The following is a 14,249-nucleotide window of genomic DNA, read 5'->3' as shown; positions in this document are numbered from 1 at the left end:
ATATAATTATAATAGCATAAACCTAGTTTTCCGTATGAACATTTTGGGCGGATATATCCGCCGCGAATGGTTAAATCTTTGATTACGTTATGTTATTTATTATAAAACTGTTTAGCACGTTTATTGTTTGAATTAATTAAAGCTAATCTCCTTTATTTTGCCGTGTATAAATAATTAACTCGTGTTTCATTCTCGTAACAGCGAAAAGAAATCATTAAATCAGATTATTTATATTTAAATATATTATACAATTTAAATAAAAACAGCAAAAGAAATAATTACAACTTTTCGATCGAGATTTCTCCATGAAAATAACTAAATCCATATTTATATAAAATCCGTTACGTAATTAAATTACGCGCGAATCCGATAAACCGGTTTTCAATTAAATCCAATTAATTGCGAAAAACCGGTGATGAGTTAATAAAATAATTATTCCAGTTTTTTTTGTCTTCTTTATTATTATATAAATCGATCGGTATGTTTTGAGATCAACTCGGTTTTTCGAACTTGACTTGTTTTTCGAAAAGTACAATAAAACTGGAAACAAACAGAAGTAAACAGCAGCAGGAAACGAGGTTGCCGTTTTTTTTTTGTGTTTTTTTTTTGTGTGTGCAGTTGGTATTGCATTGCATTGTGCGAGTGCAGTTGTTATGACTACGAACTTTTGTTTGGCTTTTGGCGAACGCTGCAAGCACGCAATCAAGTTTTAATAACGGCTGAATTAGTCAAAACATCATTTGACGACTCGAACAACAGAAACATGCACAATATGGAGAGAGAACGAGAGTTTCTGAAATTTTCGCTGTAAAACTAAAAAGTGAGCGTTTCCAGTGTTTATAAATAATTGCACATGGAAATGCTGAAACTATTACTGCAGCGATTCATAAACTTATGAAAAAGATGTTTTTTTCTTCTATAATGGAAATATTTAGAAATATTTATTTTCTTATTTACAATTGAGAATAAACAAATAACTAAAAATCAATGAATTATAAAAAGAAAAAGCAAAAATAAACTGAAATAAAAATATATTTTCTATATTATAAAGTGCAATAATTACAAATCATAAATACAAATCGCAATGGCTTTGTAAAACGACAAATGATGCAAATTCGAAAATGACATCTGTCAAATTAAAGGGACATCTGTCAACATTTGTGTGTGTGTGAGAGAAACTCGCATTTTCTTTAGTTTCTTTCATTTTATTTACTTATTTACAATTGAAAATTAAACAAATAACTAAAAAATCAATGAATTATGAAAAGAAAAAGTAAAAATAAACTGAAATAAAAATATCTTTTCTATATTATAAAGTGCATTAATTACAAATCGTAAATAAAAATCGCAATGGCTTTGTAAAACGACAAATGATGCAAATGATTCGAAAATGACATCTGTCAAATTAAAGAAACATCTGTCAACATTTGTGTGTGTTTGTGTGGGAAACTCGCCTTTTCTTTAGTTTTTATTTACTAATTTACAATTGAAAATAAACAAATAACTAAAAATCAATGAATTATGAAAAGAAAAAGCACAAATAAACTGAAATAAAAGTGAAATAATTACAAATCATAAATAAAAATCGCAATGGCTTTGTAAAACGACAAATGATGCAAATTCGAAAATGACACCTGTCAAATTAAAGTGACATCTGTCAACATTTGTGTGTGTTTATGTAGGAAACTCGCCTTTTCTTAAGTTTCTTACATTTTATTTACTTATTTACAATAACTACAAATCAATGAACTATGAAAAGAAAAAGTAAAAACATCTTTTATATAAAGTGCAATAATTACAAATCACAAATAAAAATCGCAATGGCTTTGTAAAACGACAAATAATGCAAATTCGAAAATGACATCTGTCACATTTGTGTGTGTGTGAGAAATTCGTATTTTCTTAAATTTCTTACATTTCATTTACTTATTTACAATAACTAAAAATCAATGAACTATGAAAAGAAAAAGTAAAAACATCTTTTATATAAAGTGCAATAATTACAAATCATAAATAAAAATCGCAAAGGCTTTGTAAAACGACAAATGATGCAAATTCGAAAATGACACCTGTCAAATTAATTAATTATGTGTGCGTCTCCAACGAATCGTTGCTGCGTCTCAATTTCTGGGTCAGATTTAGTGAATATTACAAATGTTTTGTGTATATTTTTATATGAATATTTCCCACTTTTACTAATACAATTTTATTTCCATGCTGCGTTTCGTCGCTCACAGGAATACGCTGTAAGTACAAAATAAAAGTTTATTATTTTTGTATTGAAGTGTTTCCGTTTCACTTATTTTTTTCCGTTCTTCGTTTATTTATTTTCAAACTGTTTGATTTTATTGCATTTTTCTTCAAGAATTTCCTCATTTATTTTTCTTTTATATTGCTTGATTTTCTTATAGAAATAATAGTTTTTTTTTCTTAATTTTTTGAATTTTCAATTATTTGACTTATTTTTTAATAATTGAGCTGTATTTGTAATGAATTGGAAGTGTATTAATATATCTAATTTTACAGCTGATCATTCTGTAACGCATTGCATTAATGATGGAAACTGTATAATATTGTGGTGTTTTTTTCGCTTTTTTTTAGATACTGATAATCAAAGAGTTATAATCCACGTGAGGGATGTTAACGATGAACCACCGTACTTCATCAACAGACCTCTACCGATGCAGGCCGTGGTGCAGCTGAACGCGCCTCCGAACACGCCCGTTTTCACCCTGCAGGCCCGTGACCCAGATACAGATCACAACATCCACTACTTCATCGTCCGCGACAGGACGGGAGGACGATTCGAGGTGGACGAAAGATCAGGAGTCGTGAGGACACGAGGCACCGATCTCTTTCAGCTGGACATGGAGTACGTCCTCTACGTGAAGGCGGAAGATCAGAACGGACGCGTCGACGAACGCAGATTCCAATCCACACCCGAAGAACGACTGTCCATCGTCGGTGGTAAAAGAGCACCGCAATTTTACATGCCCAGCTACGAAGCCGAAATCCCCGAAAACCAGAAGAAAGACTCCGAGTTAGTATTTTTTAATTTATTTATACAGTTTATCTTCTTATGATTATGGCCACTGAATCTTAACCGAATCGTAATACCACCTGAGAATAATCGATCGATTATAAACAGTTTTATAATAAATAAATAACATAATCAAAGATTTAACCATTTGCGGCGGATATATCCGCCCCAAAACGCTATTATAATTATATTCATGGTCACTATGGAGACGCAGTCTTAGTTTTCAAAAAGGCGTCACTAGTCTAATTTTATTGACAGCGTACGTCAAACTGCTTCACAGGCAAAGGGTTGAAAAGAAACATCAAGAATGCTTAACTTTCATTTGTTTATTATTTATACTTTTTATCTTCTTATAATTATGGCCTTCTAAATCTTAAATGAAAATGTTACATCGTAACTAAACCTGAGAATAATCGATCGATTAAACTTAGATTTTTTCCGGAAGTGAGCGTGTGCGGTGGATTATCTAATATTTATTGACGATGAAATCGTTGTTAGGCAACTGCACGAGCATCGGGTACGTTGCTCGAGTTGCCGAACTCGCAACTTTTCGCGTACCATAAATTCCCGAAGTTTTTGGCGCTTCGCAAAGGAGAGCACGAAAGAAAATCAATACTAACGAACGAGCGAAAGACGGCGGCTGGGGTTGTTTGGGAGGTGGTGGTGGGACGATAATGAGGAAACGAGGGTTGAAAAGGAATGGGAGAGAGAGAGGGAATTTAGTTTGAAAACCGGAAGAACTGTTGGAGGCGGCCTTCCTTTATCGTGTTTCCGCTTCGCGCGGAACTAGAAATATTAGCGGTTTTTTTTTCCGACCCTTAAATGCTCTCCGACAACCTATTTTATTATCGACAAACTTTTCATTTATAATGAACGAACTAAGTAGAAAACAAACATTAAGTTTCTTAATTAATTAATTAAATAAATAATTATATTTGCATAATTTTATATTGCCGTTGGTATGCAACTGCGCATTAAATTAAAATAATTTTAATTAGAGCATCTTTTTTTTAAATTTTCGTGTTTACTTTATTCATTAATTTTTTTTAGAGAGAGTTTCTAAAATAATATTTTCAAGTAATTTAAGTTTTTTTTTTATATAAGAAATGTTATTAATTTTAATTCAAGTTTATGAACATGCTTGTACATTGGGTTGCCTGATAATTTTGAAACAGGATAATTGCATTTTTTTTCAGTCTAAATCACTAAAAAATCAATAATAATATACAAAAAAATATTTATAACATTTATGAAACATTTTAATTGTTGTTTAAAAAAATGCAACTTTATTTACATACTGTATGTAAGGTTGCCTAATTGATTTAAAACAGGATATTCTATTAATTTTAATGCAAGTTTATGAACATGCTTGTAAATTGGGTTGCCTAATAATTTTTAAACAGGATAATTGCATTTTTTTTCAGTCTAAATCACTAAAAATCAATAATAATATACAAAAAAATATTTATAACATTTATGAAACATTCTAATTGCTGTTTAAAAAATGCAACTTTATTTACATACTGTATGTAATGTTGCCTGATTAATTTAAAACAGGAAACAAAATTTTTTATGCTAAATTTATAAAGATTGAGCATCGAAATATTCTATTTTTTTCAATTATTTTTTTTTAGCTAAAGCAATTCAATTAAATAAAAGAAAATAAAGTTTGATTAATAAAATAAGATAAGGTATAGGCGAGAGTTTTGATATAAATATATATTTTTTATTTGCGACAAACTTTCCTATTTGAAAAGTATTCCAACATGGAAACTTTAGTTTGGAAGAAACTTCATAATTTACTTTTACTTTACATCATTTTTTTTCTCTCGCTCTCTTTCACTTATAAACTTATCGCACTCTCAAAAATAATTCCAAATCGGAAATGGAAGAGTTTAAAAATTGATGTTAAAAAAATATATCTTTATATACCAATATTTCTATTGAAATCCCGACGTTCGAAATCCTAACTGTATCGAAATCCCGACTATATCAAAATCCCGACTATATCGAAATCCCGACTACCATAAAAATGATATTATAGAAATTTATAATAATGTCGGAATTTCGATATTATAAAGACATTTTGCTATATTCACTTATGCAACTTTATGTACGTGAATGCGATGAATTTGATACGTATAAAATGATTTTCTTAATTATAGTTTTTAAACCCATATAGAAATTGAATCTATTTGTTTAAAGTTTTCTATAAAAAAAAAATAGATTTTCCTGCTAGTACTAATAACTGTTTTGCTAATGCAATTAGCGTGTGCGGATGTGGAAAGGTTTTCGTGTATTAATTTAAAAGTTTATTAGTGTGTGTTTAAATGTGCACGAGTTTAAATCCAATTGTGTGTGTGTTGCAATAATCCAGAAGTAATGCCATCGAGTTTTTGCGGAATTGCATTTGGAATTGCATCGTGCCGAGATTAAATTCTGTAAGGCAGTTTACCGTCGCCCCGGATTAGGTTTTCCACTGTATTCACGTAACAATGAAAAAAAAAAAAGAAAAAGAAAAAAAAAACAGACCTTCTTAAAGGGTTTTTTTAATGCGAAAATTTACTAGACACTAGAATCTAGCAAAAGAAATTACAAAACAAATATTACCTTTCTTTATTAAAACTTGAATTCAAATTAAGATTATAGTTGATAATTTGTAGACAAAAAAAAATTGTTTAATTATGCAAATTATTTATAATTAGATGAAAAAAAGGAGTTGTTGAAAATTTGTTAATTATAAGTGAAGTACGAAAACTTCGTTTCTGTTTTGTTTTAATATAATCTCGGGTACATTGTTTTTACACCGAATCCAATTACGAGCTCGAGAATTTGAATTCTGTTGAGAGAAAAAAGAAAACGCGAACTTTTCCGTTTTTTTTTTCCCTTCTAATGTTATGCAGATTGTTGTAATTATTTGTTCCGAGAAGAAGAATTTGTGCAATTTCCACGAAGAATGTCCTACGCTTTTTCTTCTTTTGTTTTTTTTTTTTTTTGGTTCGTTTTCCTGGGGGGAAGAAGCAGGCTGCGTCTGACGTGCGGGCGTTTAATTTTTCCTGAACTTAGTGTTCGGGGCTGAAAGGGGTTGAGGGTGGTTGGAGCAGCCGAAAAATAAAGCAGACGAAGAAGATGTGTAAAAAGATGTCTGGGACGGATTTCGTCGGGAGTGCAATTTTTTGAATCCGTGCCAGCCGTGGAAGAAGGGTCGAAAAAGGAACAAAAAAATAAAATAAATAGGGAAAATGAAAGAGAGAGAGAGAGAGAGAACAGGCAGGTCGAGACTGAAAACTGTGTAAGGCCATTATATGAAACTTATAGATCAAAACTCGCGGAAAACCAGGGACCGTTTACTTTTATCATCCGCTATTAATCTCGGAACGGCTGCGGACGGAATCGGCCCTCCCTTCCCGTTAAACGTTAGACCGAAAGAAGCGAAAAATTTAATAGAAAAAAAGTATGAAATGTAATGGAAATATATGGAATGAGATTTAATAACGTTAACTTATTGCAGTCAAATTTGCATCAAGTTGCAGTTTGTTGAAAACAAATGAAATTAATCATGACTGCTGTAGATTAATTTGCAAATATAACAATGGAATGCAGCAATACCTCTCATAGTGCGGCTTCAATCACAATGGTTACTATTTAAGAAAATTTCAATTTAGAAAATTATTTTTAATTCTTCAATTGATGCGGTTTCAAACAAAAGAAAAAAAATGATTAATGATTAATGAAAAAATCAAGTTTTCATATAAATTACGAAACATTTAATCATATAATGGATATAAAACGAAACTGAATTTCACAAACTAATGGCTTTTAGGTGAAACCTAAATTAATTACTCATATTTATCAAATTTTATTACGTCCCTAATTTTTTTGTTGTTACATAAATTTTTACTCTATTTTTTTTTTGCCTTTCGCCCGAATAGTTTTCACCATCGCTCATCCAAAGCCGTACTCGTTTTTTTTTTTTTTAATATATATAAAACAAAATAATAAAAAAAGAAGCACGCTTTGTTTTGATTTTGGTCGTGTTTTGTTTGTTTGACATTTTTTTGTTTTTGTTTTTATCGCGAGCTGAAAACGTCGATGTGTATATTTTAATTGGCTTTTCGGCGCATTATTATATAAAACTATTATATAAGCGAGTAAATGTATTATTTTCCATGTAATAATTGAATTACAATCATCATCAATAACAATATAAAATGGGAATTTGTTTCAGCAAAATTTTCAGTTTACGTTAACGTTCAATTTTTATTATTTATGATCGAGATGCAATTTGATGATTAAAAAAATTACATTAGTTGTTTTTAGTTAAAATTATGAAGTTTTAAGCAAATTTCGTTAAATTTTTTGATTTTTATGTGATTTTTCATTAATTTTTTTTGCAACTTCATTATTTTTATTATATTTCATTATTGACATAGAATTTTCAAATTACACAACAAATCCAGAGAGCTGGTATATTTTCGCGTAGTCTTTTATTAAATCAATTTTGTTTCGTTACAATAACGAAACAAAAACCTGTAGCGAATCAATACGTTCATTACGTTACGTAATCCACTTTGCGTCGAGTGTGCACGAAACACACACACATTCGCCTTGTAATTTGTTCTTAATTCACAAATAATTGCGGAAAGAAACCCATTTTTACCCATTTCGAGCTTTCGATTCAATTGTGATCCTTTATATTTATGATTACATTTTCTTTCGTGTTTGTTTTGTTGTTTTCGCCGCCTGTTATTTGTGATTCTAAGGACGAATCGGACGCGTAGACTAAATCAATTTTCATTTTTGAATATTTCATGAGGTCTCGTCTGCTGTAGTCATTTAGATTCCAATCTGTTTGTAATCGACTTTGCTTTTTTTAAAATTGTTGAAACGATGGATTTTCGAACGGTATTTAATAATTGTCGTTGCAGCAACATACGGTTGATTGAAACCACTCGAAATCGGTGAAAATTAATATGAAATTCTCTATCGAACATTGATGATTTGTTTTGTTGCACTGAATTATTAACAAATTATTACAATTTTAAACATTTATTGCACAAAAGATATAGTGAATCCCGACTGATTGAAACCGGATATTGCTGTATTTACTAATAATCTTTTGTTTCAAAGATTACCATGATCGTTTTTTTACATCTGTCATTCTTTAACATTTTTGTTTTGTTTTTGTAAATTAATTTGTTTTTCATAATTTTCATCTACAACCATGATTACAGTTTTCATCATTATCATCAAAGTGAAATGTATGGAAAATTATTACAATTTTAAACATTTATTGCACAAAAGTATATACTAAATCCGGACTGATTGAAGCCGGATATTGCTGTATTTACTAATAATCTTTTGTTTCAAAGATTACCATGATCGCTTTTTTCATCTGTCATTCTTTAACATTTTGTTTTGTTTTTGTAAATTAATTTGTTTTTCATAATTTTCATCTACAACTATGATTACAGTTTTCATCATTATCATCAAAGTGAAATGTATGGAAAATTATTACAATTTTAAACATTTATTGCACAAAAGTATATACTAAATCCGGACTGATTGAAGCCGGATATTGCTGTATTTACTAATAATCTTTTGTTTCAAAGATTACCTTGATCGTTTTTTACATCTGTCATTCTTTAACATTTTTTTTTTGTTTTTGTAAATTAATTTGTTTTTCATCTACATCCATGGGAAAGTTGGCAACATTTTGTTATCGAAATACAAAATAAACATAAGTTTTTAACTAAAACAAAAGAATATCCGTATCCACTTTATCAAACAAAGTTTTTATTGTGTAATTGTTTTGTTTCAATGATTACCATGATTACAGTTTTCATCATTAACATCAAAGTGAAATGTATGGAAAATTATTACAATTTTAAACATTTATTGCACAAAAGAGACTAAGAAAATGTTAAGTTAATAAAATGAATCCGTTTTCACTATAAAAAAAATTGTACAAAGATCTTCTCGTTTCCTTCTTCTCTTTTTATTGTTGTTTTTCCCTGTATCCTTGGATAATGAAGGTCCTTTTGATGAAAACGTCCGCTCGTTGAAAGTGGGCTAATTCTAGAATGCATTATTCAGGCGAAAGGCCAATACATTTCGAAATAGCTTTCCGACGATGCGAAAGAATAAATAAAGGAAAAACAAGACGGAAAAAAGGGAAGAGATCCTCTTTTCTTCCTCGCTTTTTCTTTCTTCTTAAACGCCAATTCCGGTCCGCATCTGCCAAACAAATTAAGAGCACCGACGAAATTGTTTCCTCCTTTTGATTCCCCCAAATACATTTCATTATAATAAAGTCAATTATACGTAAAGAAGATATACAAATAAAACCCGTTTTTTTTAGGTGGAATAAGGCATAAAAAAAGGTCGGCAAATCTGCTGAAATTGTCTTTTCATTACCTTGTAAAAAAAATGAAATTTCCATTCATAAAATAATAAAATTTATTTTGCGGACGAGAGGCGGATATATACGCCATATCTTCTTTTATTTCTTCTTAACAATAAGATAAATGTTATCACATTATAAATTGCAAATATTTATCTTTGACTTGTTCTAATTTTTCTACAATCAAACTTGTGTTTAAGTTTGACAATGAAATTGTTTGTTTTTAATTGTTAAAATTTTAACAGATTTTCATCTCCAGTTTAAATATATTCTAACAATCGATTTTAACTGGAAGATAAATGTTAACTCGTTTTCTTCGTTCTTTTGTTTACTCAATTACGTTTTTAGGTGCAAATATATACGGAAGATCGGTGGAAAGTCCGGAAAATCCCCGAAATTAATTAAAATCCATTGTGCGAGTGAAACAAACGAGAGAGAGGAAAACAAGAGCGTTCAAGAAAAGACTAATTAAATCTGTCGGAATATTCATAAACGCATTCAATGAAGAACAATTGTGTTTCTTCGCGGCAAGCGGAAAATATTTAAATTTTTGTCCAAAACTTTTCCACGTTTTTTTTTCAATTATTCAAAAAGGATTCGACGCGAATTTTCCAACGTCTCGGCGAGAGGAAAAAGCAATTTTCTAGTTTTGATTTCTTGCAAATTTCCATTTGGAGAAAATCGATTTTTTTTTAAGGAAACAGTGCGTAATTCTTTTGTTTCAAAGATTACCATGATCGTAATTTACATCTGTCATTCTATAACATTTGTTTTTCATAATTTTCATCTCTACATCCATGGGAAAGTTGACAACATTTCGTTAGCGAAAAAACAAAATAAAAATTAATTTTATCTATCGCGTTTTTAACCTAAAACAAAAGAATATCCATGACTTTATTAAACAAATATTAGAATGTAGTGTTTGTTTTTTTTTATTGCGTAATTCTTTTGTTTCAAAGATTACCACGATCGTTTTTTACATCTGTCATTCTTTAACATTTTTTTTGTAAATTAATTTGTTTCTCATAATTTTCATCTTTACATCCATGGAAAAGTTGGCAACATTTCGTTAGCGAAAAACAAAATAAAAATTAAGTTTTTCTATCGCGTTTTTAACCTAAAACAAAAGAATATCCATGACTTTATCAAACAAAAATAAGATTGTAGTATTTGTTTTTTTTTTATTGCGTAATTGTTTTTTTTCAATGATTACCATGATTACAGTTTTCATCATCATCAACAAATGGAAAATTCTTATTAACAAATGGATTTGTTTTTTTTGCAAATTGAAAAAAAAAATTGACGGATTGATATAAAATAGTAACAGAGGATTTCGATTTTGATGGATTGAAAGGTAATCTTCGGCCTTTTCCGTCGAAATATACGCCTCGATCGACCTTTTGATCTTCCATTTACGGCGTATTTCAATTACACTTTTTTTCTCTCTCGTTCCATTCGTTTGTGCCTTTCAATTAGTTTCGCGTGCTTTATTTATATTTTTTTTGTTTGTTTGTTGTTGTTGTTGTTGTTATTCAACGGTTTTACGTAATTGCTTTTCAACAGATCCTTTCATCGTGCGAAAGGAAAAGAAATATACAGAGAAAAGTGATTTTCTTGCATTGCATTCATCGGTCTTAAATAGTTTTCCCCACTTGAAACACTTTTTTTTTTTTAGCTTGAATCGAAATTAAATGATATTTCTATTCAAAAATACTTGCAAATACAAGAATACTTCGCATAGTGCGGATTTCATAACAAAATTAAACAAAATTTGTTTAAACAAATTCAATGAAATTTGACAATATCACAAAGCGAATTACTACAATGAAATTTCGGCTTCTTTTGTTTCATTTTTTTTAATTTTGTGTACGTTGGCAATGGAATTGGTTACTCTCTCTCTATTGAATATTAACTGGTTTTTAATTGGTTTTCGTCCGGTTATAACGTTTTAATTGAAATCGCCGAATTACTATTATCATCATCATCATCATCATTATTATTACCATCATCATCATCATCATCGGTCGAGCCGCGATGATTGTGAATTACGGCGCGAAATTCGGTTGCCGCCAGATTCCCATCATAAAATTATTAATTATTATTTCGCGGCATCATCGATTCGTCCATTCATAATTTACAAATTTTAATAATTTCACGCTGAAACAGATTTTATTGTTTCCGAATTTTGATTTTGCATTTTGATTCACATTTAATAATTTTAATTAAATTCATTGTTATAAATTGATTGATTACAATAATTATCATGAAGAATAATTAAATTTATTACATTGTGAATTTTTGGTAAAAATATATTAAATTTTGATAAAAACAAATTTAGAATGAATAATATTTTTTTTTTTGTAAAATCATCCATCCATTAAATATCTATAATACTCGTTGCTTAACTTTTATAAGTTTAAATAAAAAAAAAAATCAAAGTAGCAACGTTTCAAAGTGAACAACGTTCAAACTGTTTTGTTTTTTTTTTAAAGAATATTTCATAGAGAGTATGATAATTTTTCTTTTTGTAAGATAATATGAGTAATATTCTTTTAATGGTGAAAGTTTGCGTTGTAAACATGGAAAAGCCATCTAAAAGTAATCAAAAGCACGTAATAATTCTTAGGGACTTATTTTTTTTTTCATCCCTTATAATTAAACGAGTTGAGCGAAGCGGAGCCACCTTTGATCCACTTATCATGCAAATGAAATGTTCAGCTAATTTGCTGTTAAAAACTAATGCCTGTTTTTCTTTTACGATCACATTTTTTTTTATATATTTCTTAAAGATGAGTAAATGTTAATAAAGATGTGATTTCTGTTATAAAAAAAAATATGTCAATTTGTAGCTAATTTTGAAATGTTTTTGTAGTATAATTTCGGTGAAGGCGAAATCGTTTGCGGATCGCGAGATTCGTTACACGTTGAAGGCGCAAGGTCAGGGTGCAGGAACGTTCAACATTGGACCAACGTCTGGAATAGTTAAGTTGGCGAAGGAGTTGGATTTTGAAGATCTGAGGCAACCTCATGTTTACTCCCTTGTGGTCACAGCTACGGAAGATTCTGGTGGATTCTCTACGTCGGTTGAGGTGAGTGTTTTTTTTGGATTTGAATCTGTTTGGATTGTTAACTGTTTTTTTATTTGTAGTTGACGATTAGAGTGACGGATGTTAACGATAACGCTCCGAAATTCGAGTTACCGGATTATCAAGCTCACAACGTCGATGAAGATATTCCACCGGGAACTAGTATACTTAAGGTGAAAGCGATGGATTCGGATAGCGGTGCTAATGCTGAGATTGAGTACATGGTCTCTGATGATCATTTCAGCGTCGATCCTAATGGTATCATCTCGAACAACAAGCAGCTGGATGCTGATAACAACAACGCTTATTACGAATTCGTTGTAACGGCTAAGGATAAAGGGGAACCGGCTAAGACTGGAACTGCTACTGTTAGGGTTTACACTAAGAACAAGAACGATGAGGAGCCTAAGTTCTCGCAACAAGTTTACACGCCTAACGTGGATGAGAACGCTGGTTCTAATACTTTGGTTACGACTGTGGTAGCCTCTGATAAGGACGGTGATAATGTTAGGTTTGGTTTCGTTGGAGGCGGTGTCAGTTCGGGGCAATTCGTCATTGAAGAGATCACCGGTGTGATCAGGTTGCACGGAAAGTCCATATCTTTGGATAGGGACAAGTACGAGTTGAACGTAACGGCTATGGATGATGGTGCTTGCTGCGTCAACGGAGACGCCACGATTCACACGAGCACAGCTGTCGTCGTCGTTTTCATCACAGATGTTAACGACAATAAGCCGATTTTTAAGGATTGCGGCACTTATTACCCCAAAGTCGAGGAGGGCGCGCCCAACGGTTCTCCTGTTATCAAAGTTCACGCGACGGATGAAGATAAGGGCGTCAATGGGCAGGTCAAGTACTCCATCGTGCAGCAGCCCAATCAGAAGGGAACCAAGTTCACGGTTGACGAAGAGACGGGAGAGGTCTCGACCAACAAGGTGTTCGATCGAGAGGGAGACGATGGAAAATTCGTTTCCGTCACTGTCAAGGCCACGGATCAGGGCGAACCTTCGCTCGAGGGCGTTTGCTCATTCACCGTCGAAATTACAGATGTTAACGACAATCCACCGCTCTTTGACAGACAGGTAAATTCAACTTGAATATTAACAATATTAAACTAAACTTTGCAACAGCAAAAGTTTGTTGTACAAATAATTGCAAACTAAAGTTTATAAGTTCATTTACAAACAATCATATTTGTAATTCATATTCTAAATTTTTATTGTCAAGATTACTAAATTTCATATATTACCATAAAATCACTGATAAATTTTAGGAAAGTTGTAAAATTAGACGATTTTCAATAATTTCATTATTTTGATGTTAAATTAATTAGTGAAAATATTTTATAAAATGTATTTGATTAATTCTAATATTATTACATAAATTGAAATGTACACAAAACATTTCAACGGATTTTGGCAATCTTTTTTCTCTAATGCGGGGAACGTATTCAAATTTGTCAATATTTATTTGTATAATTACACTTTATATTAATAATAATTGAGGGAATTATTGAAAAATATGCAGTTTTTTTTAAATGTATGTAACAAATTAATAATTTTGATCTAGTTTTGCAAAACAGCAAAAGTTTGTTGTACAAATAATTGCAAACTAAAGTTTATAAGTTCATTTACAAACAATCATATTTGTAATAGTTTTATAATTCATATTCTAAATGTTTATTGTCAAGATTACTAAATTTCATATATTATTATAAAAT

General features: G+C 30.6%; 1 protein-coding gene across 1 annotated transcript in view; it reads left to right on the top strand.

The window, feature by feature from the left end:
- LOC108557880 (neural-cadherin-like) overlaps positions 1-14,249 on the top strand; it is a gene marked incomplete at its 3' end in the record, with an annotated part of 58,218 nt that overhangs the window by 31,569 nt on the left and 12,400 nt on the right. The window contains exons 2-5 of the mRNA XM_017914584.1: positions 2,238-2,246; positions 2,602-3,040; positions 12,316-12,532; positions 12,592-13,611. Coding sequence (XP_017770073.1) covers positions 2,238-2,246; positions 2,602-3,040; positions 12,316-12,532; positions 12,592-13,611 — 1,685 coding nt within the window. The remainder of the gene's footprint in view (positions 1-2,237; positions 2,247-2,601; positions 3,041-12,315; positions 12,533-12,591; positions 13,612-14,249) is intronic.

This window comes from Nicrophorus vespilloides, unplaced genomic scaffold (genome assembly GCF_001412225.1).
Source record: "Nicrophorus vespilloides isolate i.1.1-1 unplaced genomic scaffold, Nicve_v1.0, whole genome shotgun sequence".
Lineage (NCBI taxonomy): Eukaryota > Metazoa > Arthropoda > Insecta > Coleoptera > Silphidae > Nicrophorus > Nicrophorus vespilloides.
This window is presented reverse-complemented; position numbering and strand designations above follow the sequence as displayed.